The sequence below is a fragment of the Physeter macrocephalus genome, chromosome 14 (genome assembly GCF_002837175.3).
Source record: "Physeter macrocephalus isolate SW-GA chromosome 14, ASM283717v5, whole genome shotgun sequence".
NCBI lineage: Eukaryota > Metazoa > Chordata > Mammalia > Artiodactyla > Physeteridae > Physeter > Physeter macrocephalus.
The window spans coordinates 1,656,966-1,684,691 of NC_041227.1; the positions used below are offsets into that span (position 1 = coordinate 1,656,966).

At 52.3% G+C, this 27,726-nt stretch overlaps 1 protein-coding gene across 1 annotated transcript in view; it reads left to right on the forward strand.

The window, feature by feature from the left end:
- Positions 1-27,726, forward strand: part of TAF4 (TATA-box binding protein associated factor 4) — a 73,226-nt gene that overhangs the window by 714 nt on the left and 44,786 nt on the right. Inside the window, exon 1 of the mRNA XM_024128514.3 lies at positions 1-532. This exon is cut by the window's left edge and continues 714 nt beyond it. Coding sequence (XP_023984282.1) covers positions 1-532 — 532 coding nt within the window. The remainder of the gene's footprint in view (positions 533-27,726) is intronic.

Consider the following 27,726-nt stretch of genomic DNA (forward strand, 5'->3'; position numbering starts at 1 on the left):
GCCGCCAGCCTGGCCCGGCCGCCCGGCCCCCCGGCCGGACCCCCGGTGGCCGCGCAGAACGGGGGCAGCGCCGCGCCCGCCCCCGCGCCCGCCCCCGCCCCCGCGCCCGCCTCGGCCCCAGCGCCCGTTTCTGCCCCGGCGCCCGCCGCCAACAGTCAGCCCGGGCCCGCCGCCGTGCCCGCGCAGGTGGCCAAGGCCGACTCGCCCAAGACCGCGCTGCAGCCGGCGCCCCCGCCGCCGCAGACCCTGGCGGCCAGCTGCCCGGCCGGCGCGGGGGCCGGCATGATCCTCGGGCCAACTATGCAAGGGGCTCTGCCCGCCGCCGCCGCCGCCGGCCTCCCACCGCCGGCCCCCGGTACTCCCACTGGGCTGCCCAAGGGCTCGGCCAGCGCGGTGACCCAGAGCTTGCCCAGGACGCCCTCGGCCACCACCGGCGGGATCCGGGCCACGCTGACGCCCACGGTCCTCGCCCCACGCCTGCCGCAGCCGCCGCAGAACCCGACCAACATCCAGAACTTCCAGCTGCCCCCAGGTGAGTAGCTGCGCCGCCGGGCGGGTGCGTTCGTGCCCCGCAGCTGGGCGTCCAGGAAGTTGTCGGGCTGGCAGGACGCGGAGGTCTTGGGCTCTGCGCAGGCCTTCCGCGAGCGGGGGTGCCCCTCTGCCCCGGCGCGGGACCGTCCTGGGCGTGCGAGTGTGTGTGCGGGAGCGTGTGTGTGATGTGGCAGTGGGGGCCTCCTACCTGGTGCAGTGGTTGGCTCCAGCTTAGCCCTTTGCGTTGCAGAGCTTCTCTGCCAGGGTTGCCAGTCCAGCGAGTGGGTGCTTTGCTCCCTTCCTGGCCCTGTGTGCTCCTGCGCAGTCCCTCCACGGTGGAGAGCAGTAGCAGCTGGTGCTCCGGGGACAACTTACTGGGTTATTCAGTCGGGGCCCGTGGCTTTCCCACGCTTGGCACTTCTTTCTCTGATTTCTGGTATCAGGCATGTGGTCTGTGTCCTCATTGAACTCTCCTGCTCCGTTTATTATGGTGGGCTGTGATTGGTGTTCCCTGCCGGTGGGCTAGGGACCCCCCTTTCCTGGTGAGGTCAGCGGAGTGACGCCCCCTCCACGAGGCTGGGCAAGGCTGCATGGAACGCTTTCGCTGCCCTGCTGACACCAGGATGGCAGAGTTCCCAGGTGAGCCTGGAGGAGTCGCGGGGCACACAGCCTTCCTGGTCGGAGCCCTTGCCTCACGCCTGCTCTGCAGCCGTGTTTCAGCACTCCTCGTAGGCACGGTGTCGTTCTGCACGGTGTCCTCACTTAGAGGATGCCCCGGTTACCTTGATTATTACCAGTGGAGTCAGCGGTGGGCACGTGCTCTCCCGCCGGCGGGTCCCTCGGAGGTACAGACGGTGCAGGAGGACAGGGAGCCTCCTTGATCCCACGCTCCATCTCCTGTCATCTCGGCAGCTCTTTAGGTTCGCCAGCGAAAGGTCCCCCACGGCATTACGTGTACCGCTGCTTTGTTTCGGGCTTCCTGGGCAGAGAGAAACCCCAGCACTGGAGGCTCCCTGTCTTCCCTTCCATGCCCTCCGCCTCGCCTGCGTGGACTCGGAGCGCTCCTCCCCTGCCGTGTAGTAACGTGGGCTGCCGCACAGGAGGAGTAGAAACAGCACCTCCTGTGCCTGTGTCCCCCATGCTTTCTGAAAAGAACGGTTGGTCACCTTGAGAGCATTTCAGCGTATTGGAAGGAAGGTTTTGCTGTCAAAGTGCTGTGAGGTTTGGAGCGGTGGTGAAGCCTGGCAGGGACCTGATGGCACACAGGTGGGAGGAGGGGAGGTTCCAGCCAAGAGCAGTGTTTTGGGGTGGTTGTGGGAGCCCCCCTTCTGTGAGGGGAGGGTGTGTGTGTGTGTGTGTGTGTGTGTGTGTGTGTGTGTGTGTGTGTGTGACTTGAGAGGTGCGGGCTGCCCCTTACAGCACAGTTTGCTTTTGAGTTTGTAGGAGCGTTTTATTAAAGGTTGTGTTTTGCTCATTATGTGTCTTTTGACCTTTTAGTGGAAGATATGTTTGATCTTCAGTAACGTTTAAAAAAGAGAACTCGTGGTTGTAGCACATTATGGAAAATGTCAAAATACTTTTTACTTACTTATTAAAGCACCTCCTCAGTGGTCCTCGGCACCTGCCTTGCTCCTAGGAAGGCCGGTTCAGCGCACTGCACTTTTGTTATTGAAAACTGGTGTGAGCTCCTCAGTAAATTTGCGAGGCTGGCGCGCTGTGCCTGGCTCCCAGGGCGGGGCGGAGGCCCCCCCCCCGCCCCCCGGCCTGCCCGGATGGTGCCTGTAGGTGCGGCCCTTTGGGGTTGACTGGATCCCCTTGGTCTGGGCCTCTGCGTAGGTGAAGCCTTCGCTACCTTATTTCTTCTGTGGGGAGGAAGCTGTGGTTTGGAAAGGGCACCTCTGTCATCTTCGTTGTGATTGACCCTGGACTCCCTCTCATCTCCTGTGCGAGCGGTGTGTTAGGGATGTCCGCATGTGACAAGTAGGCAACTCCTTGAAGAAAATTGTAAAAGCGCTGACTCTTTGCAGGAGTTCTCACGAGTCTTTGCATTAGTCCCACGTGTGAGAGCAGAGAACAGCTCATGTTGACATTTGGGTGACAAATGCTGAGAGCTGTGCTTTAAAGGGGCTAAACGCTTTCTAGAAAATAAAAGATTCGCATTCATCTCTTCATGCTCCCCTCCCCCCACAGTTGATCTCCTGATTTGGAGCGCTGATTAATTCCACTCCTTCACCTTAATAACAGAAGAAGCACAAAAAGTATATTTATTAAAACTACTACCAGTGCCCCACAGCAAAGTACCTTCTTTTAAATAGCACAAATTAATTCTTTAAATCAAAGTGACAGATTACGAATATTCTAGTTACCTCGTATAATTGGTCAATCAGAAAATATTCTGTTTGATGTTTCCTTTCGTTGAAATCTTTCATTGTAAAAATGTACGAAGTGGAGGTGGAATTAACTTGTAAAAATAACTATTGCTTAGATGATAACTCATTCTTGTTAGTACTCAGGCATTAGGGGTGGGCAGGGTTTTCAAAGCTACACTTAGGTGTGAAGTGAAATGACAGACTGTTGGCAGTTGGAGTGTGGGTGAGAGAGGCCTGCCCCTCCGAGTGCCTTCCCTCCCTGTAGGTCAGAGTCCGAGGGGGGTAACAGAGGGACAGAGGTTTCACCGAGTCCCTGAGGGCCAGTCAGGCCTTGCATGTTTCATCCTCACAGCCCACTGTGAGGGCATGTTGAACTTGGTTTCAGTAAGCTCAGTCTCGATATTCCTTGTCAGGACAGTTTTGTAAAGAGACGTTGATGTTATTGTAATTAATTTACTCACTTAAGGGTACCAGAGTCTCAATTTTATCTGCTGTGGGGAATATCAAGAACACATAAGCCTTCAGAGAGATTGTTGCAGCAAAGGCAGTGGACCCAAGAACAGTGAAAAGCACTAGTTAGTTCTGTACAGCTTAGAATAGTCATAACATCGAAGTAACGTTATTATTATAGTTGAGAGAGAAGTGATACGACACCAAAATTGGCATGTGCGCAAATGGTTTCAAGAGATCTTTTCAGATAGATGTTACGCTAGAGATGCTTATTTCTAAAGGTTATCTTTTCTTGCATGTTTAGCAGTGTATGTTTGTCTGTTCTGCTTTCACAGAGAATTTGTTCTCCTGTGGGTCTAAGGTTTGGCTGAAGTGTCGGCTCTCATTCCAGGATAGAACACCTTTCCTCCATACCTGGGCTTCGAGAATGTTTGCATGAGGCCGGTGGTTTAAGATGAACACTCCTGAGGCTGCTGAGGTCTAGGGCAGGGGTTCCTGTCCTTGGTGAATAGAATTATTGGATGGTGGGGAAAGGGGAAAAAGAGTCCAGGGTGGCCGACTGTGCTGTGTGGACCGGGTTGAGTTCTGGGAAGGCTGATCCTGAGCAGGGTGGCAGCCCCAGAGTTTTGGGCTCGGGACGTCTGGTGGCCGACTTTGGCAGAAGTGCTTTGGCACAAGGGACATTCTTAGGAGTTTAGATTTTGTTACTTGAGGGCACTCTTGACCTGGGACAGAATATATGGTTCTTTGGAGCCTCAGTTTCCCCAGGTGGAAAGTGAGCTTGACCATTTTGTGAAGCACTGTGAAATTGCATTGGGAGGAACGGTATGCACCACTGACTGTCAAGTAGCGTTTATTCACATGCTGTCTCAGCTCCGTTACGTTTCTCACTGGTTTCCAAGCAGTATGTTGCTGTAGATGTAGCAAAGTCTAAAACACAGTTTTATTCCCATCAAAACCGTGCCCAGATTGGACGGGTTCTCAGTGGCCAGGGAGCCTGGTGTGGTGGCCAGCTCTGGTTCTGTAAGTGAGAAAGTTGCTGAGCTTGTCATCACAGGTGGGCCATAGAACTGGGGGACATGTCCTGGCAGCCATGGGGGACAAGGGGGTGCAGCTGTCTGCAGAGAGAGTGGACCTGGGCAGGGGGCTCACTTTAGGCCGAAGGTCTTCGCTGAGTTTTTCTCCTGACATCCTTAGATAACAGTGACATTTGAAAAAAAAAAACAAAAGAGAAAAAACAAAAACTTTTGGGGAGCTGTACCCGGCCAGCACTGGGCAGCTCTGCTTAGCGTAGCAGAGGTGGCATCTCTGAGTTTGTTTCCACACCGCTGGCTTGGAGGTGAGGCCCATGGCGGGCAAGCAGGCGGTCACTCTTCCTTGCTCCCTGTCTCACCTTGGAACCTGGCTGTCCCCATCGTCTTTAGGGTGGACGTAGCTGTCCTGGTGACATGGACTGGGATGATGTTGCACACATAGGTGGGTGTCTTTCGGAGCTGGTGGTTCTCACGTTTTAGCAACAGCCAGGAAAGGGGTCCCTCAGGCCCTTCCGGGGTGTCTGTTCTCACTGCGCTCCAGGGCAGCGGGCCCTGCCCTTGTGGCGGAATCAGCAGTTTGAAGAGACAACTTTCTGAGTACTACTGCGTGAGTGAGGGGTGTGTCCTTATTTGTGAGGACTCTGGAAGGAAGCAGTTGGGAAAGTGGTCTCCTGGCTAGGGGGCGGCTGTCTCGTCCCCCCAGACTGTGGGGTGGAGCCTGGGCTGCGGCTCCTTAAGTACCTGCAGAGTTTCTGACAGGTGGGTGCTGTCCCCCCCCCCCCGCAGTGGTGTTTGATTGGAACAGGAGCGGCTGGCCTGGGCTGGGCTCAGACCCCTCCCTTGGGGGAAGCGGCTCCGTGGAAAGAGCAGTGGGCGCACCTGTGGCTCCGTGGAAAGAGCAGTGGGCGCACCTGTCTGTTTCCTGGAAGTCGTAATGAGATGCCGGTGGTTCCTGATATTGCTTCCCGAGCCCGTTGCAGTGTAAACGTAAGCTTTCCTCATCTTAAATGATACGTTTTAAGAAAGCTTTTTCATAAATCACTAGTCGTATGTGAGTTGATCAAAACATAATTAAAACCGTTTTTGAAAATCTTGAAGCAGAGATTTTGAAGAACTCTGGAGAAACTTGCCTGAGATTTGGGGTAATTTGCATAGGTCTCAGAAGCACTTTTCCTTGTCTTCATGTTGATAACAAGCAGGAGACTCAGATTTTCTTGATTGTCTTGATTGATTCAGTCACCGTTCAGAGCTCTCACCTCTGAAATTTGTCTCAGGCTGGAGGTTGGCAGCCTTTTATTTAATCAGGCCTTTGATAGTAAATAAAACAGTCGAACTAAGTAAGAAAACCAAAGGAGAGGGGAGCTGTTTGCAGCAGGACCCTCTGTCCTGGGTGCTGTGCTCCTGGCAGGTGACTGAACTGTGCTGTTTCCTGCTGGGCCTGAGGGGACCGTGGCTCCTGGCCTGTAAATTACAAATGCGTGTACTTCAGAGCTTCTTACTCAGAGTAATTGCTCTTTAAGGCTCCGTGAAGTAGACCGAGTGCTATAAAGTCATGATTGAAAATTGGAAACTTTATATTTCTAGGGTAGGGCTACGCACACTTTGAATGAGAAATTTTGAAATTTTAAAAATAAATATTTATTTATTTATTTTTGGCTGCGTTGGGTCTTTGTTGCTGCGCGTGGGCTTTCTCTAGTTGCGGTGAGCGGGGTCTACTCTGTTGCAGTGCGTGGGCTTCTCATTGTGGTGGCTTCTTGTTGTGGAGCACAGGCTCTAGGCACGCGGGCTTCAGTAGTTGCAGTACGTGGGCTCAGTTGTTGTGGCTCACGGGCTCTAGAGCACAGGCTCAGGAGTTGTGGCGCACCGGCTTACTTGATCCGCGGCATGTGGGATCTTCCCGGACCAGGGCTCGAACCCGTGTCCCCTCCATTGGCAGGCGGATTCTTAACCACTGCACCACCAGGGAAGTCCTAAAAGTTTTGAATTTTATATATCCTCGAATAGCTACACCAAGGAATTAAAACCTTTAGTGAACAAAGAGATACAAAAAACGTCCACAATTTAGATTCCTCCCCCGCCCCCATTTGAGAAGTGCGTAGATGTCGCCCCTGTTTGTCCGGCTTCCTTGTCTGGCTGCCTGCCTGTCCGTGCTGCTGCATGGGCGTGGATGGAGGCCGTGGATGGAGGCCGTGGATGGAGGCCGGGGATGGAGGCCGGGGATGGAGGCCGGGGGCGCTCCCCACCCTCCCGGCGTGGGCATCGTGAGCCGGGCTTGAAGCAGGGCCTGCGAGTGCAGAGCCCCTCTGCAGCCCTGCAGGCCTGTGGCGCTGAGTTGGACTTTTGTCCTTCCCTCCTGAAGTTAGAGCCTGGATGGGAACCTTCTGCCTCTTCCACATGGCCTGGGAGGAAGGGACATGCACGCTGATTTTGAGCCCAAACTCGGGAGACCTGTGACCAGGTGAAGAGGAGGGTGTGCGATATCCGCGCTGACACTGGGGAGCTGGTATCCTCCGGGGCTTGTTTCCAAATATTTTCTAGCTCCAGAGGTTGGGGAAATCCTAAAACGCTTCTTATGACCATATCAAGTTGGGTGTCAGATTTTAGAACTTAGGGGCAAGGGTAAGAAGGTTCTAGCTCTCAAGTGACTTGTTTTCTGGGCGGGGGGGTGGGGCGGCGGGGTCGGTGGTCTGAGTAGACACCAAGTGGACAGGGCAGGACTCTAGTAGCCGGGAGGCCTAAGCCCTCCTCCCCAGTGCTGGGCGCGGCCTGCCAGGTGTGTGTCCGCTGGTTGGAGTGTCAGGTGTTGGCTGGACACTCCACAGAGGGCAGAGACGCCTGTGGGGTCAGCGAGGAGACTGAGCTTTGGGGAGGGAGAAGGCAGCGCATACCGCTCACGGCCGTGTCTCAGCACCACGGGGAGAAGGTGAGAAGGCAGCTTCTGCGCTCCGAGACCGCGTGCTGAAGTGTGTGGACAGCTGCTCAGGAGAGGAGTTTAAAGGAGTTTTTACACCTCTCACAGGGGAGCTCATCTTCGTAAGGTTTATGCAGACGGACGCTGGATGGTAGTGAGCCCAGCACGTAAGAGACAGGCCTGCTGTGTGCTTGTTTGATCTGTAAAGATGCTGTACAATAGTAGCATCTTCAGTATCACGACAGTTATTTGAAGTTAAATTAAAAAGGAAAGCATTCTTGATTGATTTTCAAAATGTAACTGTGTTATTAAAATCATTAGTTACTTGAAGATGATTCCTTTCCTCACCTGTTTTTTCTGATCATAAAATTAGTTTTATTTCTTTAGGAAGTTTGGGAAGAAAGGGGCCCTGTGGCCCGCCTTCTCCTGCCTGAGTTTTGAGTGCAGCCCCCACCCCTCAGTGATCTTTGCAGTCCCTTCATCTGCCCGGTCCCCCACTGCCTCGGGCCGACACTTCGTCGCAGGCCCCTGTGACAGGCTGCTGTGCTGATGTCCACTGGTCTGTCACGAATGACCCTTAGGTGGCTGTCCTTGGTCCACTGTGCGCGTCTGCTGGGCTGAGCACTTTCGGGTCTTTGATAAAGATTGTCTTCCGAAGAGCTCGACCATTTACGCTTTTGAAACCATGGTTTTTAGAAACGTGGCCAAAATACGACTCTTTAGAACTCGATAGCGTTCTAAAGACTTCCTTTAGAAAGTTGTATCTAGTTTTAGGTCACATTTTTTTTCGACCAAGTGAGGTTAATTAAACCCCTTGGTTAGTGGAGGTGTTGATGGAGGTGGCGGCCAGATCACACTCATGCTTTCCAGGCGTGGGCTGAGCCAGTGAGCCAGGCTGCTGTGGTGCCGGGGTCCAAGCTGGGGGCCCCCAGTCCCGCAGAGCCGCTGCTGTCAGGGCGCTTCGTCGTGCTGGGCAGCAGGCAGCGAACAGACAAGCGGAGCCTCGGCAGGGTTTCTCACCCCAAGTTGATGAAGGCGTGGGCGGGGGAGCAGGAGGCACCGCCGGCCGGGAAGGCCTTCCGAGCAGGCGGGTGAGGCCCGGGTGATGAGAAAGGAGCCGCGGGCCGCCCGGGACCTGGGTTCAGGCAGAGGAGGGGGCCAGTGCAGGGGCCTGAGGGCGGGTCAGGGAGAAGGTCCTGGGCCGGAGTGGGCGAGCGGGGGCGGGGGGAGCCACGGGGATGGGTGGGGGCTGGCTGGCTAAAGAGCCGTGTAGCCAGGTGCGCCGGGAAGGCTTTGGAGGGTTTTCGGCAGCGCAGCGGTAGAATCCGAACTGTGTTGTGAGAGCACTTTGTGTCTGTGGCCTGTGGAATGCAGGGGTGAGGTGGCCGGGGCAGGACAGGCAGCGTCCGGGCGGGGGCAGGTAGCCGGGCCTGGGGTGCCGGCGTAGGGTGGAGCGCCGTGGACTTGCTGATAGGCTCAAGGCCAGGGGCGAGGACGGGGCGTCCCAGAGGGACTGAGATTCGGGACCACAGTGACACGGAAGAAGGTGGAACGTTCCCTGGGTGGGCAGTGAGGGTGGGGACAGATGTGTGTGTTTGGACACGATAAGTTTGAGATGCCTGTTCCCAGAGGAAACATCAGAGGTGGGTAGTTAAATACAAGGCAGGAGCTTGCGAGAGAGGTTGGAAGAGGTCAGAATTTGCGAGTCATGGCATTCGATGGGATTTTTGGTTGTGGACAGCCACCCCCAAGGGAGCCTCAGCGCAGACCCAGTGAGTGAGGGCTGCCTCCTGGGAGAAGGTGGGGAGTGGGCAGCCCCTTGCCGGGGCGGAGTTGGGGAGGGCAGAGGGTCAGGAGGAAAGGGTGGCCCTGAATGCTGCCAGCTCTTTGGGGAAGAAGGACATGGGGCACTTGTTTTAAGAGTGTTTTGTGATGTCGGATGTTTGTCATCGAGGGAGTGCCATCCCCTGGCCTCTTGGCCGTTGTATTTATGAAAATGGCTTAGAACGAACATCATTCCTTTTGACATGGTGCGTGAGTTGATGAACTCAGGCGGTTTGCAGTCCTCGACTTCCTGCCACGCGCAGGTGGAGGGATGCAGGGGTCTGTAGGTTTCTGGAGCCAGACGGTCCTGTGAAGATGACCTCCCCTGATGAAGATGCTGAGACTGGAGGTGAGTGGCTTTTCAGGGACCCGGTGGCCAGTTACCGAGGGGCTGGGCCTCCAGGGTGCCTACTCCTTCCCGTGCACCCCTCACAGCTGTGCCGACTTGAAACAGCTGATGCCCAGGGACCAGGCTTTTCACGGGGAAAATCCATATGGTGAGAGGCTGTCCCCAGGGTGAGCGTGCCCGCCACCCGCTCTGGAGACGCAGTGCGGGAGGGCGTGGAGTGCCCGGGCCGCGGGCTTCTCGGGGTGGCAGGAACTGTGCTCCGCGGTCCCGGCTTGGAAAGGCCCCTCACGGCGCCCGCGGGCTCTTCTCTGCACGGGCCGCAGGTGCTCCGGTCGAGGCCACCTTGCCGGCTGGAAAGAGTGAGCGGTCAGGAGGCACCCTGGCCTTGAGGCCCGGGACCTTTCTCCTGATGGCAGGGGCCGTGGGCTACTTCAGCCTGTGTCCGGGGCTGTCTTGGTGGACAGTCAGCAGCCCTGCTCGTGGCCCCGCAGGCCAGGGCAGTGGTTTGAGAGCTTGGTCACTTGTCGGTCAGCAAGCATTAACTGAGCACCTGGTTCAGGTCTGACCTGGTGCTGAAGCAGCGTGGTCCTGTCCTCGGAGTGCCTTTCTGATGGGGTCGTGTTGCTGAACCACTGTAGGTCAGTGCGTGAGGGCAGGAGTGGGGCGAGTGTTATGTCATTTCTGAGATGCAGTGTCATCAGTCAGTCCCTCCCCTGGTATAATTTCTCAAAATAGAGGTTCTGTCTGTTATATTCAGTTCTGGAGGCTCCAGAGTTTTCTCTGCTGCTTTGGACTGATTAGATAACAAGTCAGGTCTGGTGCCACTTAGTTATGTGTTTAGCAGTTTGAGAAACTCAGTTCAGAATGCCCACTTTGAAAGTCCTCGGGCGATGTAGTAAAGACAGCCTCCAGCTGGGCCACGGAGAGGCAGGCAGAGAGCCCTGAGCCAGAGCTGGTCAGCGATCGTGTGGGTCCAGGCAAGGCTCATGGCTGCTCTGGGCCTCGGTGCCTGGCCTGGGCCCTCGTGGACTGACCCCTGCTTCCCTTCCACGCTGAGCAGCTGGGAAACCGCTGCCTGGTGCCATCTAGGGTCCTGGTCCTGGAGCTGTGGGGGCTTTGCAAACACACCTCCGCGGGGGGCTCTGAGGCTGCGCTTGGGGGTGCTGTTGGCTTGGTGACCTCGGGGCCGCCAGCAGAGTCTCCTGGTGTGGGTGTGGGCTGCCGACCCGCTGGGGACCTGCTTCCCTAGAGACAAGTGTTGTGTCCCCGGCCTAGCCTTAGCAGGGTGGGACAGGTCAGTGCAGGGACGCGTGGGCACGGGCAGAGCTGGTGGAGAGTATCTGGGCTCCATTCTCCGGGTCAGCACGGCCGGACGGCAGGAGTACACCGTGTGCAGGAAGCAGGTGGGGTGGGGCCCGGTGTGAGCCCACTTTCGTGGCTCTGCAGGGACACCGCTCGGATCTGTGTTCCCACCTGTGTTGTGCCGTGTGTTCCTTCACGCGTGGGCTTTCTCTAGTTGCGCTGAGAGGGGGTTACTCTTTGTTGCGGTGCGCGGGCTTCTCATTGCGGTGGCTTCTCTTGTTGTGGAGCACGGGCTCTAGGCGCGCAGGCTCAGTAGTTGTGGCCCGCGGGCTCCAGAGCGTGGGCTCAGCAGTTTTGGCTTATGGGCTTAGCTGCTCCGCGGCATGTGGGATTTTCCCGGACCAGGGTTCGAACCCGTGTCCCCTGCATTAGCAGGTGGACTCTTAACCACGGCGCCACCAGGGAAGTCCTTGAATGTTTGTTCTTATAATCGTGCGTATTTTAAAATTTTCCAAGCCAACTCCTGGATATGATCATGAATGGATGCTCAGTGTGGTGTCGTGGGTGGTGCCATGTGGAGCTCCAGACGTGGGAGGGTGTGGTCGCTGTCACTCAGGTGCCCCTCACACCCTCCTCACTCAGTTCCCCTCTGCTTGGAGCAGTTCCATATAGGGACCTCTGTGAGTTCTCACTGCTTGGGGAGGAAGCGTGGGCTCTCGACAGCAGCCTGCCTGCGGGGGGCTCACAGTCCTACCCCCCCTGCTCCTGCGCACACCTGCCTTCTTTTTTTAAAAAAATTTATTACATTTATTTAGTTTTGGCTGCGTTGGGTCTTCGTTGCTGCGCGCGGGCTTTTCTCTAGTTGCGGCTAGCGGGGGCTGCTCTTCGTCGGGGTGCGCGGGCTTCTCATTGCGGTGGCTCCTCTTGTTGCGGAGCACGGGCTCTAGGCGCACAGGCTTCAGTAGTTGTGGCGCGCGGGCTCGGTAGTTGTGGCGCGCGGGCTTAGTTGCTCTGATGCATGTGGATCTTCCCAGACAAGGGCTCGAACCCGTGTCCCCTGCATTGGCAGGAGGGTTCTTAACCACTGTGCCACCAGGGAAGCCCATGCCTGCCTTCCTCCTCGTTAGTCAGCGCCTGGGTCACAGCCGTACGTCACGGCCACTCTTCGTTTTGCCGAGAACATCACTCTCTGGACACTTCTGCCCGTCATCAGGCGCCAGCTCCAGTGTTGCTCCTGGACCCTGGCGTCTGCGGCCCCCAAGGCAGAGCAGGCCCTTCCTCAGGACTGCATGTCTCGCGTGTCTCTCACTGAGGCCTGTCTCCATGGGTCCCAGCAGCGGGCCAGGTGGCTCTGAGCTCGTACAGGTGGGGCTTCCTGTGGGTTATCAGTTGGTTTTGACTGTGGTCTCGTCAGCAAAGCAGGGGCACCTGAGGGCAGGGAGCGTGGCTTGTGCGTCGCTCCTCTTTGACCTCAGCATCAGCATGGTGCTCGCGTGGCTTACGTGCTTGCCTCTGAGTCAAGGAGGCCTGGGGGTGTTTGTGGTCTGTCCGCTCAGTAGACAGGCCAAGACTGCAGGAAGCCGTTGGTTGAGATGGAGACCAGTGGAGGACAGGATAAGTGTGTTTGGATCTGAGATGTGTAGACGTGAATTAGTCATGGTCTTTGGTCACGTAACAGTTTAATAAGCACCTGTGACACCCCCGGCAGCAGAGCTGGGTCCCTGCACACCTCCCACATGACTGTCTGGCTGCCACCTCTCCGGCCGCGGCAGCCGTTGTCCCCACTCGTGGCCACCACACCCTCGTTTCCCCTTCCTACCTGCTCGTGGAGTCTTCCTGAAGGTTGCTGAACCGTGTGTCTGGTTTTGCCGTAACTTTGCAGAGAGAGCCGTGCTGTGGGCCGTCTTCTGGGACCTCGGCTCCTCAGCTGTCGTGGTACAGCAGTCGTCCTCCTGTAGGGCGGGCGGTCCGTTGTCACCTGGGGACCCCACCACTTCTTCAGCCCCGCTCACCTCGCTGGGGTGTCCAGTGGGGGAGCAGGGGGCACAGTCCTGTCGTGGGACGAATCGCCAGCCCAGGAAGCGTTGCCACTTCCCAGCAGCGTGCGGGATACGCTGCGCGTGGGCCAGTTATTTGCTTACGAAAACTCACGTGCTTGGTTCTAGACGCTTGAGTTTGGGTTGTCCACTAGATGCCCAAGTGAGTGTCGGCAGGAATTGAGATGTGAGTCAAATTCAGAAGTGGGTTCAGGGCTGGGGACCTAGAAGGGGGGCCCTTGAAAGAGGGATGGTACTTTAAACCAGGGTGTCGGTGTGCTCGCCTGGTCTGGGGGACGGGCAGGATAGCCAGGGAGGAAAGAAGCGCCCACAGATGTGTTCTGAGACCTTCTGACACCTGGAGGTGGAACAGGCGGATGCCGCAAAGGATGCTGCAGAGGAGATAGGGGAAGAAGGGGGCCCTCGGGGTGGGGCAGGGAGGCAGGTGTGGGGTCAGGAGTGTGTCAAGGAGGTGAGTGTCTTCACCTGGCGGGGAGGTGAAGCCGGAGCTGCCCTTGGGTTGGGCCCTGGAGGCTGGTGACTGGAACGGGCCAGCCTGGGGGAAAGTGAGAAGGGCCCTTGGGGTGTCAGGACAGTGCTTGGGGACTGGCGGTGGGGGACATGCAAGTGGAGTCTCAGGAGTCTCAGTCTCTTTGGTTGTTTCTGGGCTTGTTTCTGAAAGATGGGAGATTTTAGAGCACGGCTCTCCAGTGGAAATGTGACGTGAGCCACACGGAAAGTTCAGTTTCCAGTAGCAGTTAAAAAGGACAAAAAACATGAGCGTACAACAAGATGAAAGTAATTTTAACGCATTTTGGCCCACTGTATCACGTCGGGCTGTCACTCGTGTCCAAGTCACCCTAAGCTGTTGGTGTGCCTGCGGACTCAGCACAGCCCCACCTGGGGCTCGAGGTGGCTCCTGGACGTGTACCTGGGGACGGAGAGTGCGGCGGGGGAAGGAGGGTGTGTGGTCAGGCCCTGGAGGAGGTCGCTGGGGGCCGGGCACTGAGCCAGAGGGCACTGAGCCAGACGGAGGTGTGTGGGGTGTGGGCAGGCTGAGGACGGCGTGGAGCCGGCCCTTGGGGTGGGGGGGCGTGAGCAGCTGCGGCGTGGGCGGCAGCGTGGACGGAGTGGGGAGGGGTGTGCCGGAGGCAGGTGGGAGGGGCTGGGCTGGATGTGGGGGGCCCTGCCTCCTTCCCTGGGAGCGGCCCGCGGCAAAGCACTGGGTCACCGGGAGAAATCGGGCTGCGGGAGTGCCCAGAGTCTGCGAGGGTGGCCGCGGGGCTGACGGGTCAGTGATTGCTCAGCGGCAGCTTTTTTGAGAGTGAAAGGAGGACACGGATAACGGAGCTCAGACAGGAGGGGACCATTGCTCTGGGCGGGTCGGCCCCGTGGGGCTGGGGGGGTGCAGCCCGCGGCGGGAAGAGGCCACTCTGGCTGGCGCTTGGGGTCCCCCGCGCCCACCCCACCTCGCTGCCCGGGGGCTGACGTCCTGCTGGAGCCGTTCTCCAGGAGCTTCCAGCGGGAAGCTGTGGCGAGTACTCCTGCCTCTGCCCGGGGGCCCTGACACACTGGGCCCCAGCCGCACCGAGGGCCTGGACCTTCAGCCCAGCATTGCCATGTCCGTGCCGGTCGCAGGACCTTGGGTCTCCTGGGGCAGGTGCCCCCCGGCCCTGCCGTCGAGCCTGCGCCCCTGGTCGCTCCTGTTCTCCAGGTTGAGGACAGTGTGCTGCTGTTTCTGTGGGCACTTCGCCCCTTCTTAGTAATTTCGCGCCTGTGCTCTCTTTCTGAAATTCCTTTTAGTTTGTCTGGAGCATTGTGTCGTGTCTGGGTGGTTTGCTGTTGTGCGTTCTCCCCGGTTGTGGGTGCCCCATCTCCCCAGCTCTCTTGAGTTGCTTTGTGAGAAAGGAAGCCCTCTGATCCTCAGCACGCAGGACAGCGACTGGCACGTAGCAGGTGTGCACGCCCTTGTCCTGTAGGAGCCTTTCCTGAAGTGTTTGGTGGTCCTGGCTTGTGTGAGCATGGCATGAACAGGGTGAGGGTCGTGCCCTGGCACCCCTCGTCTCTGGGTGATCAGGTGGGACTAGGTGGGACTTTCTGATGCCAGAACGTTCTCAGCGTCTTAGGAAAGGATAATCCGGCTCTGAGTTTTTCCTGCTTAAAGCCTGGACACGTAGCTGCTGTGCTACCCAGACTCTCCCAGTTCCTGTTTGTGGTCCCTGCAGCAGGTACCTCCCTCCCTGAGCCCTTGGGGGCAGTGCTGGGCAGACCCCTTCCTGCCCCACCTCCTGGAGTCTGCTTTTCCTCCTTCATTCCTTGGTTCTTATTTTCCTGACCAGGGATCGGACCCAAGTCCATGGCAGTGGAAGCCCGCATCCTAACCTCTGGACTGCCAGGGAATTCCTGGAATCTCCCGTCCTTCTATTCTCTCCTTCTCTTGGGGGCTTGGGACCACTTAGGTTCATTTATTCTCGGTTTAGTGGGTCTTGGTGGGGGAGGAGATTGTTCCACCGGTCAGCCAGCCACCCAGAGGCTGCTTCTCAGGGGCGTTTTGGGGCACCTCCCTGGACTCTCCAAGTACTAGTGAAAGCAGATTAAAAAAAATATATTTATTTACTTATTTATTTATCTTTGGCTGTGTTGGGTCTTAGTTGTGGCGTGCGGGATATTTTGTTGTGACGCGAGCTCTTCATCGTGGTGTGCGGGCTGAGAGTCTCTCCAGTTGTGGCGTGCGCGCTCAGTAGTTGCAGCTCACGGGCTCTCTAGTTGAGGCACGAGGGCTCAGTTGCCCCTAAGCACGTGGGATCTTAGTTCCCCGACCGGTGATCGAACCTGTGTCCCCTGCATTGGAAGGCGGATTCTTAACCACTAGACCACCAGGGAAGTCCCCAAAGCAGATTTTTTTAAAGACAGTTTTCTTAGAGCATTTTTAGTTTCACAACAAGTTAAGAGAAAAGTATAGAGATTTCCTATATGTCCCCGGCCCCCACACATACATAACCTCCCCCATTATCCACACCCTCCACCAGATGGTGCATTTGTTACAACTGATGAACCTGCAGTGACACCTCATCATCGCTCAGGGTCCATAGTTTACATCAGGGCTCACTCTTGGTGTTGTACATTCTATGTGTTTGGACAAATGTATAATGACAGGTATCCACCATTGTAGTATCACATAGAGTAGTTTACTGCCCTCAAAATTCTCTGTGCTTCACCTGTTCATCCCTCCCTCCCCCAGGCCCTGGCAACCACTCATCTTTTCACTGTCACCGTCTCCATCGTCTTTTCCAGAGTGTCGTAGAGTTGGAATCATAACGGTATTGTAGTTTTTTCTGATTGTCCTCTTTCACTTAGTAATATACACTTATGGTTCCACCATGTCTTTTCATGGCTTGATAGTTCATTTCCTTTTATCACTGAATAACATTCCACTATCTGGGCATATTGCAGTTTATTTATCCATTCACCTGCTGAAGGACATCTTAGTGGCTTCCAAGTTTTGACAGTTGTGAATAAAACTGCTTTAAACATCTGTGCGCAAGTTTTTGTGTGGACATGAGTTTTCAGCTCCTTTGGATAAACACCAAGGAGCAGAGTTGCTGCATCATACGGTAAGAGTATGATTCGTTTTGTAAGAAACTGTCAAGCTGTCTTCCAAAGTGGCTGCACCATTTCACATCCCCGCCAGCAGTGAGTGAGAGTCCCTGTTGTTCCACATCCTCGCCGGCATTTGGTGTTGTCAGTGTTCTGGATTTTGGCCGTTCTGAGAGTGATATCGTGGTATCTCATTGTTTTAATTTGCACTTCCCTGGTGACATATGACGGGAAGCATCTTTTCATGTGCTTATTTGCCTTCTGTATATCTTCTTTGCTGAGATACGTGTTTAGGTCTTTGGCCCATTTTCAGTTGGGTTGTTTGTTTTCTTACTGAGTTTTAAGAGTTCTTTGTGTATTTTGATTAATAGTCCTTTATCAGATGGGTCTTTTGCAAATATTTTCTCCCAGTCTGTGGCTTGTCTTCTCATTCTCTTGAAGTTTTTTTTTGTAGAACAGATGTTTTTAGTTTTAATGAAGTTCAGCCTATCGGTTTTCTCTTTTATGGATCGTGCCTTTGGTGTTGTATCTGAAAAGGCATCGCCAGGCCCAAGTCATCTAGGTTTTCTCCTCTGTTATCTTCTTGGAGTTTTATAGTTTGCACTTTACATTTAGGTCTATGATGCATTTTGAGTTAATTCCCGTGAAGGGTGTAAGGTCTGTGTCTAGATTCATCTTTTGCTTGTGGATGGGTGTCCAGTGGTTCCAGCACCATTTGTTGAAGAGACTGTCTTTGCTCCATTGTATTGCTTTTGGCCCTTTGTCCGAGATCAGTTGACGATATTTGTGTGGGTCTATTTCTGGGCTCTCTGTTCTGTTCCATTGATCTATGTGTCTATTCTTTCCCCAGTAGCACACTGTCTTCATTACTGTAGCTTTTCAGGAAGTCTTGAAGTTTGGGTAGTCAGTCCTCCAACTTTGTTCTTCTCCTTCAATATTGTGTTGACCATTCTGGGTCTTTCGCCCCCTCTCCCTGTTAACTTTAGAATCAGTGTGTTGATACTCATGAAATAATGTGCTGGGTTTTTGATTGGGAATGTGTTGAATCTGCAGATCAAGTTGGGAAGAACTGACATCTTGACAGTATTGAGTCTTCCTATCCATGAACATGGAATATCTCTTCATTGATTTAGTTCTCCTTTGATTTAATTCATCATTGTATGTATTATGTTAGATTTATATCTAAGTATTTCACTTTTTGCGTGCTAATGTAAATGGTATTGTGTTTTTAATTTGAAATTCCATTTATTCGTTGTTGGTTTATAGGAAAGCGATTGAATTTTTTGTTTTTTTCCTTGGTTGTGCCCCATGACGTGTGAGATCTTAGTTCCTCGACCAGGGATAGAACCTGTGCCCCCTGCAGTGGAAGCGTGGAGTCTTAACCACTGGACTGCCAGGGAGGTCCTGCAGTTGAATTTTATATATTAACCTTGTATCCTGCAACCTTGCTATAGCCGTTTATTAGTTCCAGGAGTTGTTTGTTTGTTTGTTTGTTTGTTGCCAGTTCTTTTGGATTTTCTGCATAGATATGATCATATGATTTATGAACAAAGACAGTTTTATTTCTTCTTTTCCAATCTGCATACCTTTTATTTCCTTTTCTTTTATTGCACTGGTCAGGAGGACTTCCAGTTGACAGCAGTGGTGAGAGGGGACATTCTTGCCTTGTACCAGATCTTAGTGGGAAAGCTTTGAGCTTCTCATCATTAAGTATGATGTTAGCTGTTGGTTTTTTGTAGATTATCAAGTTGAAGAACTTCATTTCTGTTCCTTTATTGAGAGTTTTGATCACGAATGGGGGTATTTGGGGAAGAGTCATCAGGGAGCAGCCTCCCTGGGACGCTGGAGGAGCCCGCCTGGCAGGGAAAGCCTGAGGGAGACTCCTGCCCTGTCCAGGCCTCGGGATGGACTGTCACTCTTCTCAGTCCCCGAGTGAGTCCAGGGTTCTGAGAAGAGCATTTCTGGAACTGGACCCCCCGCAAGGGCAAGCCCCCTCCTTGGCCTGGGGTTTAGGTGACAAGCGCCAGTGTCGCTGCTCAGGGGACCTGGCCCTGCCCGAGCCCCCGGGGGCTTTCAGGACTTTCAGGGGTGATTTTTGGTGCTTGCGTTAGAAGGCAACCCTCCCCAAGCAGGGGTGCCCGGCTCTGGGGAGGGGGTGGGCTGGTGGCCACACGCTGTGGGTGGGGAAGAGGGAAGGAAGTGCCTGCTGGGCGGCCGCGGCGGTGGGGGCCGGGGCCGAGCCTTGGTGGAGGGTGTGAGGTAGGAGGAAGAGTGGGTCTGGGGGCTCCGCAGGGAGCAGTGGCCTGGGTGACACTTGTTCATCAGGCAGCCCCTGTGCCTGAATGTCCTGGTGAGGGATTCTGGGTGCTGTATTGAGATGGTAGATCTCGGGCTCCCCTGACGGTGTCATTTTCCATATGATCGGAATTTGATAGCAGACATTTATGTTCACCATGCTCTTACCATGGAAACCAGGGGTCACTTTTCCCGTGGCAAGGCCCGACATGTTCCAGAGCAGGTTGAAGCACTTTGGGGTTGGATGTGGTGTGAGTGCTGCCTTTACAGCAGAGAGGAGAAGGGCTTGGTATCTCAGCATCGTGGGCAGGTGTCCCTTTTGTAAGATTTTACCACCCGACTTGTAGTTCAGGTTCTCTAAAATGAGGCTGTGCCTCTGAAGGTCTTCCTGAGTGTAGTTTCAGACCAAGAATCCACCGAAGACATTGTCCTGTTTTGCTCGGTTAGGGTTTTCTCTTTCCTTGCACGTGAACTTCTAATTTCCTTTTCAGGTTTAGGGGTCCCGTTCCAGGGGCAGGAAAGTAAGGCGAACACAGTGGGTCTTCCTTGTGTAATCTCTAGACTCTCACCCCTGCTGGGGAGGAGTGTGAAAATCCAGTAACTTTAGGAGAAGCCCACACTCTCAGTGCCTGCTCACTCCTGGGGGAGGCGTCCTCTCCAGAGGGGGTGGCATCTCAGGGCTGGGGCACAGGCTGCTGGGCGGCCTCCCGAGGAGACAGGGTGTCGGCCCGCCCACCGTGGGGTGGCAGACCCTGGCTGCAGAGTCCCGGGAAGCGAAAGTGCGTCCCCCTCGCAGTGACACTGAAGTCACCGTCCTAAAAGCAAAGAGTAAACGTAGAAAGCAGGTGGCGATCTTTCTACCTGTAGCTTAGGAAAAGATTTCCTGGGGCACAGGTGGCTGAACCATGGAAGAAAAGATCAGTAAACTGGATTTGAGAATTAAAGGAAAACTGTTGCTAGCTGACAGACATTGTTAAGAAAATGGAAGGCAGGCTGTGAAGTGAGATGAGCTTGTGTCCAGAATACAGCTCAGTAGTAAGAAGACAGCTCTGTTCAGAAGGGGCAGAAGTTTGGAATAGACACAAGGGAAGTTACAAAAATGGCCAGCAAGCACGTGAAAAGTCATCAGAGGAATGCAAATTAAAGCCCCCGTGGGATACCTCCGCTGCTTCCACCTACACCGACGCAGGTAGAAGGAAAAGGACCGACCGTACCTCCTGTGGGTGGATGTGGAGATCGTGGAGCCCTGTGGGGTGAGTGCCAATGGGGACAGCCAGGCAGGCGGAGACAGCTTGGCAGCTGCTTGAAAAATGCAACATGTGCTCATGGTATCCAGCACCCCCTCCAAGAGAAGTGAGGCGTGTATCCTCTTGGGGGTCACTGGTAGCGTTGGCAGCAGCCCTGCTTATACCAGCCCACGCTGGAAGCGACCTAAGTGTCCACCAGGTGGTGAGCGGTGCGCGCGGTCTGTCCCCATAGCGGGACATGGCTTAGGGTACAAAGGAGTGGAGTATATGCCGCGTGCCACGACACGGAGGGATCTCAGAGTCGTGCACCAAGCGCGAGAAGCCGGGCACAGGACCGGCTATGGTACGGTTCCATTTATGTGAAATTCTGGCAAAAGCTGTGCTGTAAAACAGTGGTTGCCTGGTCAGGGGTGATGGCTGTGTGCTGCCCAGAGACTTTCTAAGTTGATGGAAATGTTTCAAACCTCGATTATGACAGTGGGTACACAACTATATGCATTTGTCCAAGCTCACCAGGTTGTACACTTTAAATGGGTATATTTTGTTTTTTTTGTAAACTGTGTTTCAGTACAGCTATACAAGAAAAGCTCATGGTGCCTCCTTTTCTTCCTGCCTTGGTGTTGCATGATGTCCCGGGGGGAAAGAAGGGTAGTTAGTTGGAGCTGGAGTTACAATCTGTGTTCTCGTGTATTTGTGTAGGATACCAGCGTCTTCCCTCTCCTAAAACCAGGGTGCAACAGAGCAAGAAGTCGGGACTGCTGTTCAGGGGCTTCTTTGAAACAGCTTAATTGCCCTCTGGGTCTGACACTGGTTACTTAATCTCGCTTTTCTTATTTTTAAAATAGAGAGCTAGAGAGCACCAGGAAGCCATTTGCCTGAGCTAAGGGGACGCTTATTAGCTGTGCCTGTGAGGAGTTACTTGCCCCCTGGAGGCAGTGATGTGTCAGGGACTGACGGGACCACCCACATTGCTTCCTTTTTGCTTCTGTTTAAGTGGAAGCATCCGCCTAGTCTTCATTGGAGGAAGTTGAGTGTCCGTCAGGGGTGGTCTTCCTCTGGGCCTGCCTGTCCCAGAAGTGGCCATCAGTAAGGTATAGCTTACCTCCTCTGTACTTGCAGACCAACAAGATAACATCTGGTCTCCAAATACATACCCATCATAGAAAATTCGATAAACACAGAAAAGTGTGGGAAAGGAATGGTTAATAATCTGTATTTCTGTCACCAAGAGGTCATTATAATTATCTCTGACACGTTGTTTCCTGATTTCCAGAATTTCCCAGGTCCTTAACTATTCTTTGGTAAACATGATTTTGGTGGCTGTGTACCTGAGTTAACAACGTTCATTCACTCTCCAGTACTAGCCTGGTGCCAGCTGTGTGCCAGGCCTGTCGTGTGTGATGGGGACCCTGCTGGAAGGGGAAGCTGTGCTGTGGTGGGCGTGAGCAGCGGAGGGCGGCCTGGCGGGTTCCTCACCTGCCTGCCTGGGGGGCTCTCGGCACCTGACACACCAGGTGTGTCTTCACGTGTGTGTCTCCTTGCGGTCTTGACCGCATCTGGGATTCGTCTCCGTGTATCGCAAGGCGAGTGAACCTCGCGGTGTTTCTGGAGGTGCCTCTTTTCTTGCTGCCTCCCGTCTCTGCACGGGGGACCGTGGGCCGGGTGGGGGGCCCGGACTCCGCTCCCGTGCTGCTGGGCTGGGAGCGCTCGCTGTGTCCTGTGCTCTGGGTCCCAGGCCTGGAGGCGGACTTTTCCCAAGGAGCCTGGGAACGGTCTTTAAAGGAAAATGGCTCTGGAAACACAAGGGCCGGGGCCAGGTCTTGTGTCCTGTCACGGTGTGCGTTCTGTGAGGGAAGGGAGCTCCTGTCGGTGTTTCCAACCTAGCAGGTTCCCCCCCATAAATTCTTTTTTTTTTTTTGCGGTACGTGGGCCTCTCACTGTCGCGGCCTCTCCCGTTGCGGAGCACAGGCTCCGGACGCGCAGGCTCAGCGGCCATGGCTCACGGGCCCAGCCGCTTGGCGGCATGTGGGATATTCCCGGACCGGGGCACGAACCCGTGTCCCCTGCATCGGCAGGCGGACTCTCAACCACCGCGCCACCAGGGAAGCCCGCCCCCCCCATAAATTCTTTTGTATCTCTTCTCTTGCAAATTTGTATTTATATATTTGTATCTCTTCTCTTGCACGGAGCATCTTGAATCCTGATCATATATACACATATTTATCACTTGGCTTTATTCTACCATATACTTAGAGATAGTTTCAAGATTATAGGAGTAAGACTGGAGTAAAGTTTACGGCTTCTTTGCTGTTCTTTGTGTGCTGAAGATTCCATTGAAATTCTTTTTTGTGTGTGTGTTATGCTACCAGTTTGATACACGGTTTAGTTTTTTTTAATTAATTCATTTTTATGTATTTATTTTTGGCTGCACTGGGTCTTTGTTGCTGCATGCGGGCTTTCTCTAGTTGCGGCGAGCAGGGGCTGCTCTTCGTTGCGGTGCGCGGGCTTCTCATTGCGGTGGCTTCCCTTGTTGCGGAGCATGGGCTCTAGGCGCCCGGGCTCAGTAGTTGTGGCTCGCGGGCTCTAGGGCACAGGCTCAGTAGTTGTGGCGCACGGGCTTAGTTGCTCCACGGCATGTAGGATCTTCCCGGACCAGGGCTCGAACCCGTGTGCCCTGCATTGGCAGGTGGATTCTTAACCACTGAGCCACCAGGGAAGTCCCCATGGTTTAGTTTTTGTTTGTTTTGTTTTACTTTGTTTTCAGCTTCCTGTTTTTTGGTTTGTTGTAATTTTGTATCTTGAATGTGTGAAACATTTTCGTGGTAGGAAGGCTGAACTCTGTAGAAGCACTTTCATCTCTAGTTCTGCCTCTCTTCTTCCCCTAGAGAGATAATTTAAAAAATGTTAATTTTCATTAGTTTGTGGGTCATCTTTTCAAGTATGTCTTTTTGTAAAAATAAGTGTGTGCACACAGAAATGTATTCTTTTTCCCCCTTTTTCTTACACCAAAGGTGGCATATTCGTTGACTTGAACCTTGATTTTTTTTCTGACAGTATAACCTGGAGATCATTTTCTGGTGGCATTTTATTTTAATTGAAAGACTAAGTTTTATATCTAATACACTCTGAGAAGCAATTACTGTTAGTAGTGACACCTTCCTGCATAGTTCAAGCACTAAAATGTAAACATAGTTTTGGAAGGGAATGGGTTCAAAAAGGACATTAGACCCTTCCCTGCATGGTCAAAAGCATCCATAAGCATAAGTCACCTGTGCCAGGGAGTGTTGGGCTGCAGGCGGTGGCTGGTCCTGCTCGTGGAGGTGAAGGTGTGTGGTTCCAGTCCAGTCTGCTGTGTGCTTGGAACGGGACCTCAGCTTCCCGGGGTGGCGCAGAAGCCAGGTCCATGGTGTCTGAGGGCCGAGGGGCTCATCTTTAAATACTCGTCAGCACACGTAAAATCTTTTGAGGGAGGGTATGCTTTCCATACAGCAAAAGGGACCCATTCTGAGCACAGCAGGTTGAGCTTTGAGAAGTGGGTGCCCTGTCTGTCCACCGTCGTGACCGAGACGCGGGTCGCTCGTTCATCCCTGGTACGCCCCGGGCCCAAGCAAGTGCTCTTTTTGCTCTTCTGTCACTGCCGTTTGGCTTCTGCCTTTCTAAAATCTCATTTGTACGGGATCGCACAGCATGTGCTTTCCGGTGTCCGGCGCTCTTCCCTCCGTGCATGCTTTGAATTCATCCACGTGGCTGCGTGTATCCGTGGTGCTTTGTTCGTGCCGAGCAGCGCTGCACGTTTGGACACACACCGTACGTTAATTCATTCACCAGTGGGTGGGCAGTGGGTCGCTTCCCGTTTTTGGCTGTGGTGATTGATGCTTCTTTCAACGCTACTGCCCGGGCTTCGTGTGGACATATGTGTGGACATCCTTTCCTCTTGGGTGAATATCAGGGGTGGAATTGCTGCCTTGTGTGGAAAGTGTATGTTCATTCTCATCAGAAGCCACCCCCCACTGCTTTCCTGAGTGGTCGGCCTGCAGTGCACGAGAGTCCCTGTGGCTGCACGTCGAGCAAGCGCTGGGCGTGGGAAGGCTGTTTCATGTTAACCGTTCTTGTGGGTGTGCAGTGGTATCTCATTGTGTTTATTTTTTAAAGTCTGTTTTATTGAGGTGCAGTTTTCATACAGTAAAATTTACCCTTTTCAGGGTATAGTTTTGTGAGGTTTAGCACACCTAAATTATGTAGCCATCACCACAATCAAGAGACAGAACCGTTCCGGAGCCTGGAAAAATTTTTCCCCTTGCCTTGGTAGTTAGCCCCTCCCCCACCCTCCCTACCCTGGCAACCAGCGATCCGCCGCCGTGTCTCTGTGATTGTGCCTCTTCTAGAATTTTATGCAAATGAAATTATACAAGAGTAGTCTTTTCTGTTTGGCTTCTTTCACTTAGCAGAGTGCTTCTGAAATTTTCCAAGTTGTTGCATGTATCAGCACATGCCTTTTTGTTGTAAAGTAGTATTTCACGCTGTGGATATACACTGCATTTTATTCATCTAGTTACCAGTTGGTGGATATTTGGGTTGTTTCCAGCTTTTGACTATTAAGAATAGTGCTTCTAGGAAGCTGTATAACTGAAACTAACACAATGTTGTAAATCAACTATAGTTAAATTAAAAAAAAAAAAAAAAAAAAAAAGAACATTGCTTCTATAAGCTTTGCCTGTAAGTCTTTGTATGGACATAAGTTTTAATTTCTCCTGGGCAGCTACATAGGAGTGGGATTGTTGGGTGTGGTAGGTGAGTATTTAACTTTTTAATCTGCCAAGATGTTTTCCAGAGTGGCTGTTCTATTTTACATTCCCACCAGCAGTGTGTGATGGTTGTTTCAAATCCCTGCCGTTAATATGGTCAGTATTTTAAATCTTAGCCGATTTCATGGTGTAATGCTATCTCATTATGGTTTTAATTTGCATTTCCCTAACGACTAATGTTGTTGAGCATCTTTTCACGTGCTTATTTTTCATTTGCGTATCTTTCCTGAAGTGTCCATTCAGATCGTTCGCCTTTGTTTTTTTTGTGTTGTTAGTTTTGTTATTATTGGTTTGGTAAGAGTTTTAAAAACATAGATGCAAGTCCTTTATCAGATAGAATTGTTTTATAGATGTTTTTTCGTAGTCTGTGTTTGCCTTTTCATTTATCGAACAGTATATTGCAAAGAGCAAGTTTTCATTTTTTTGTAATTTTTTTGCAGTACGCGGGCCTCTCACTGCCGTGGCCTCTCCCGTTGCGGAGCACAGGCTCCGGACGTGCAGGCTCAGCGGCCATGGCTCACGGGCCCAGCCGCTCCGCGGCACGTGGGATCTTCCCGGACTGGGGCACAAACCCGTGTCCCCTGCATCGGCAGGCGGACTCTCAACCACTGCGCCACCAGGGAAGCCCAAGTTTTCAATTTTAATGAAGTCCAGCTTATCAGTTTCTTTCAGTGTTCGCATTATGTCTTACCAAAGAAATTTTTGCCTGACCCAGAGCACAAGGATTTTCTCCCATGTATTCTTATAGGGTTTTTATGGTTTTAGCTTTTACTCAACCCAAGTCAGGTTCATTTTGGGATAGTTGTAAGCTAGGGGGTTGAGATTAATTCTTTTCTGCATAGAATATCCAGTTGTACCAGCCCTATTTGATGAAAAGATCTTCCTCTCCCTGTTGAATTATCCTGCCACTTTTACTGAAAATCAATTGACCATGTATGTGTGGTCTTTATTTGTGGATTGTATTCTGTCGCATTTATTTACCTATGCAATACAACTGTGCGTGATTAGTGTAGCTCAGTCATAGTAAGTTAAGTCTTGGACTCGGGTAGCGTGAGTCCTCTGACTGCTCTTCTTTTTCAAAAATGTTTGGGGCTACTTGGGTCTTTTGCGTTTCCATGTAAGTTTTAGAATCAGCTTGTCAGTTTCCACAAAAAAGTCTTCTGATATCTTGCCTGGGATTCTATCGAATCTGTAAACCAGATTTATGATAATTGACATCTTAACAACGTTGGTGGGACTTCCCTGGCGGTCCAGTGGTTAAGACTTCACCTTCCAATGCAGGGGGTGTGGGTTCAATCCCTGGTTGGGGAGCTGAGGTCCCACATGCCTCATGTCCGAAAAAACCGAAAAAACATAAAACAGAAGCAATGTCACAAATTAAATAAAGACTTCAAAAAATGGTGCACATCAAAAAAAAATCTTAAAAAAAAAACAAAACCAAAACCAAAAACATTGGCTTCTGATCTATGAACATGGTATACCTCTCCGTTTATTTAGGTCTTTCAGTATTTCTCTCAGAATTATTTTATAGTTTTCAGTGTTCATGTCTTTAACATGTTTTGTTAAGCAAACATATCTTTAAGTATTCATATTTTTATGCTGTATAAATGGTACTTTAAAAAAGTGCAATTTCCCATTATTTGTTGCTAGTTTTTAGAAATACAGTCGCTTTTTAAGTATTGACCTTACATCCTGTGACTGTGTCTAACTCATGTATTAGTTCTTGAAGCAGTTTTGTGGATTCCTTAAGATTTTCTACAAAGGCAACCAACCGTATTGTCTGCAGCAAAGAGAGGCTTCCTTCTTCCTTTCTGTTCTGCATACCTTTATTTTTCTTCTCACTATATCGCACCAGCTGAGACCTCTAGTATAATGTTGAATAGAAGCAATGGGAAGGGACATTTTTGCCTTGTTTCCGATTTGGGGGGAATTGTACTCAGACGTTTTTCCATTAAATGTATGATACTAGCTGTAGGATTTTCATAGATGTCCTTTACTGGGTTGAGGAATTCTCTTCTATTCTTAGTTTGGTGAGAATTTTTGAATGGATGTTTAATTTGTCCAGTGCCTTTCTTCATGTATTGAGATGCTCTTGTGGATTTTCTTTTTTAGTCTGTTAATAAGGTGTTAATGTGGGTTCGATTTTGAATGTTAAACTCATGGCGCATTCCTAGGATAAACCCCACTTGGCCATGAAGTAGTACCATTTCATGTACTGTTATATTTGATTTGCTAAAATTTTTCTGTGAGTTTGTGAGGGCTCTTGGTATTGTCTTCTTGCAGTATCGCTGTCTGACTTTGGTTCATGAGTGATGCTGGTCACAGCAGTTTACCTGCCTACACGCAGAGCTCCTGTCTGTTTACATCCCTGACAGCACTTGGTGTTGTCAGAGTTTTCAATTCTTCAAACCTAGTGCGTGTGAAATGCTGTCACACTATTGTTTTAGTTTTCATTTCCTTTTCCTTCAATATCGAGGAAGTTGACATCATTTTGTATGCTTACTGCTGTTTGTGGGTATCCTTCTGTGAAATGTCTGTTTATGCCCTTTTGCCCAGTTTTCTTTTGAATTTTCTTGTTAATTTGTAAGTATTCTGTTTATATTCTGCTTACGATTCCTTTATAGGTCATGTATGTGATCGGTGTGTTCTTTCAGTTTGTGGCTGGTCTTTTCACTTTCTTTATGGTATCTTCTGATGAATAGGAGTTCTTGATTTTAATGGAGTGGAATCTGTCTTTTTCTTTACGGCAAATACCTTTTTCAGTCATGTTTAAGAAACACTTTCTAAACCCAAGGTCATATGAATGGTCTCCTGTATTTTCCTCTAAAATTTTAGTGTTTGCTTCCACTTTTGTGTCTTTTTTTTTTTTTTTTTTTGTGGTATGCGGGCCTCCCTCTGTTGCGGCCTCTCCCGTTGCGGAGCACAGGCTCCGGACGCGCAGGCTCAGCGGCCATGGCTCACGGGCCCAGCCGCTCC